This window comes from Octopus bimaculoides, chromosome 28 (assembly GCF_046866305.1).
Source record: "Octopus bimaculoides isolate indiv1 chromosome 28, ASM4686630v1, whole genome shotgun sequence".
In the NCBI taxonomy this organism is placed as follows: Eukaryota; Metazoa; Mollusca; class Cephalopoda; order Octopoda; family Octopodidae; genus Octopus; species Octopus bimaculoides.
Genome location: NC_142955.1, coordinates 20,373,213 through 20,375,710, shown reverse-complemented (window position 1 = coordinate 20,375,710; position 2,498 = coordinate 20,373,213). Strand labels below are relative to the sequence as shown.

The window sequence follows — 2,498 nt, the reverse complement described above, 5'->3', positions numbered from 1 at the left end:
GGGCCACCGAGCTGTGTGTTCTGTACGAGAAGGAGAAACTCCACTCCTACCAACCTCCACGGTCTTGGAGTGAAGCAGCCATTGTGGAGAATAACGTGAGAGGTAGGTATAGGGTCTGATCCAGTCAGATATTTCATCAAAGACGTTCCAGCTGTGACCATCCCATCTTTTATTCAGGCATAGTGCATCTAGGACTACACTATCTAATGTTTAATATAGTAGTTAGTATAAGTGGCTATTGTTGTTGTTGTTTAGTCCTCGGTGATGATTGTGATTTGACAGAATTGTTTTTTCAGCTCTTTATGTTCTGAGTTCAAATCCTGCAAAGGTCGACTTTGCCTTTCACCCTTTCAGGGTCGATAAAATAAAAGACCAGTCAAGAACTGGGTTCGCTATAATCAAGTCATCCCCCCCATCTTCCATAAGCTGCCCTTGTAAGTAAAATGGGAAAATATTATTATTGTTATTATTATTAAGGTGGCAACATCATTAGCATGATGTGCGAAATGCTTTGCGGTATTTTGTCCATTGCAACACATTCTGAGTTCAAATTCTGCTGAGGTCGACTTTGTCTTTCATCCTTTCGGGATTGATGAATTAAGTACCAGTAATACACTGGGTCAGTGTAATTGACTAGTCCCCTGCCCCAAAATTTCAGGCCTTGTGTCTTTAGTAATAAGGATTATTATTATTATTATTATCGTTATTATTCAGCTCACAACTTACATTTTGTACAGCGATTGGTACCAAGAATCCCCTAAAAAATCTCCCTCGCTTTCACCATTATATTATTATTATTATTATTGTTTTTCTTATTTCTGTCCACAGAGAGCTGCAACCTGGAATCTACATTTTATCGATCCATTGACGTCCGCAGCAAAGACCTACGGGAGACTCTGCTGTCTGCTAGTAAATCTCTACACCAAGGCAAGCCCTCAGGCTGGGATTCCAACCATGATGACCACCACCAATTGGCTGAAACTGTAAAGGCTTCGATTGGTGCCGAACGTACAAAGAGTGATGGGTTTGAGTCTTTCTTAATGCAGTCGGTGGTGGCAGGTGACCTGCAGTATGAGGACGACACATGGCAAGAGGAGAGAGACGGGTACTTTGAGTTCTACCCTAGGGGTGTCAGCAGTGCTGCTTTTGATGATGAAGAGGAGGAGGGGAAAATTCTGAAGAAGAAGGATCGCAATGTTAAGCTTGGCTGTGGCTCCTTAGAACCACATGCATCAAAGTTGTCTCCCAACCCCATTTCTTATCCTGGGGACTTCAGTGTCCCCGAGGTCAGAGACAAGTTGTCCCTTGAAGATCGACTGTCGATCCTTAGGGACCAGATTGACTACAACAAGAGAATAGACACAATTATGGAGTGTTTGCTGCAGTCATTCTTGATTGACGATTCATTGGACCATGACGATGGTGTACTCTTCACAGAGGATTGTGGGTAATAATTCGAGATTGTAAACAATAACTGGGTGTTGTGGGTAATAAACAGGGCCACGAATTAGCTGGAGTGTTTTAAAGTCTTCAGAAAATTCAAATTCTAGGTTCAAATCCTACTGGGGTCGAGTTTGCCTTTCATCTTTATGGGGTTGATAAAATAAAAATGTACATGTCATGTTCGGGGGTTGATTTCATCCCTTGATTGCTGACAGCTGCCCCAACCTCTTTGTCGCACAAATCTCCAGCCTTGTGCTTATGGTATAAACTAATTTTATAATTGCTGCTCTTCAGGCAAAATTTTCAACCATTATTATTATTATTATTATAATGAAGGCAGAAACATTCATCCACTGGATGAAATGCTTCATGTTCTGAGTTCAAATGCCACCAGGGTCAACTTTGCCTTTCATCCTTTCATGGTCAATAAATTAAATACCAATAAAATACTGGGGCCACTGTAATTGACACATCCCCTCCCCTCAAATTTGAGGATCGTGCCATCAGTAGAAAGGAGTTTATTATTATTATTATTATTCAGTTCACAACTTACATTTTGTACAGTGATTGGTACCAAGAATCCCCTAAAGGATCTCCCTCCCTTTCACCAGCCCCCAAATCCATGGTCTTGGACTAATGTAAACAAACATCATCATCATCGTCATCATCATCTTTGTATAGATAATAAAATCCAGTTTGTTTTTGAAAAAAATTAAATTTGAATAAACCTTTTTTTCTATGAAAATAAAAACAATATTTTTCTAAAAGACGCAACAATGTCACTTGCTCTGAATATATATATATACACACACACACACACAAATATATTGCGGCATCGGGCACGACCTTGCGTCGCCAGGCACGGTCTTGCGGCCCTAGACACGTTCTTGCAGCCCAAGGCTCGTGCTTTCGGCGCCAGGCACGTTCTTGCAGCCCTAGGCACGTTCGTGTCCGGCGCGGCAAAAACGTGCCCGGCGTCGCAAGAACGTACCTGGTGTTGCAAAACCGTGCCTGGCCCCACATTGCCCGATGCCGCAAGAATGTGACCGGCGTCG

General features: G+C 42.2%; 1 protein-coding gene across 2 annotated transcripts in view; it reads left to right on the top strand.

Annotated features, from left to right (window-relative positions):
- The window catches only part of LOC149130728 (uncharacterized), a 16,939-nt gene extending 14,727 nt beyond the window's left edge, over positions 1-2,212 (top strand). For both annotated transcript variants that reach the window (XM_089344356.1, XM_089344355.1), the window contains 2 exons: positions 1-102; positions 829-2,212. The exon at positions 1-102 is cut by the window's left edge and continues 4 nt beyond it. In XM_089344356.1, the coding sequence (XP_089200482.1) occupies positions 1-102; positions 829-1,451 (725 nt within the window). In that variant the 3' untranslated portion in view covers positions 1,452-2,212. The remainder of the gene's footprint in view (positions 103-828) is intronic.
- The last annotated feature ends 286 nt before the right edge of the window (positions 2,213-2,498 follow it).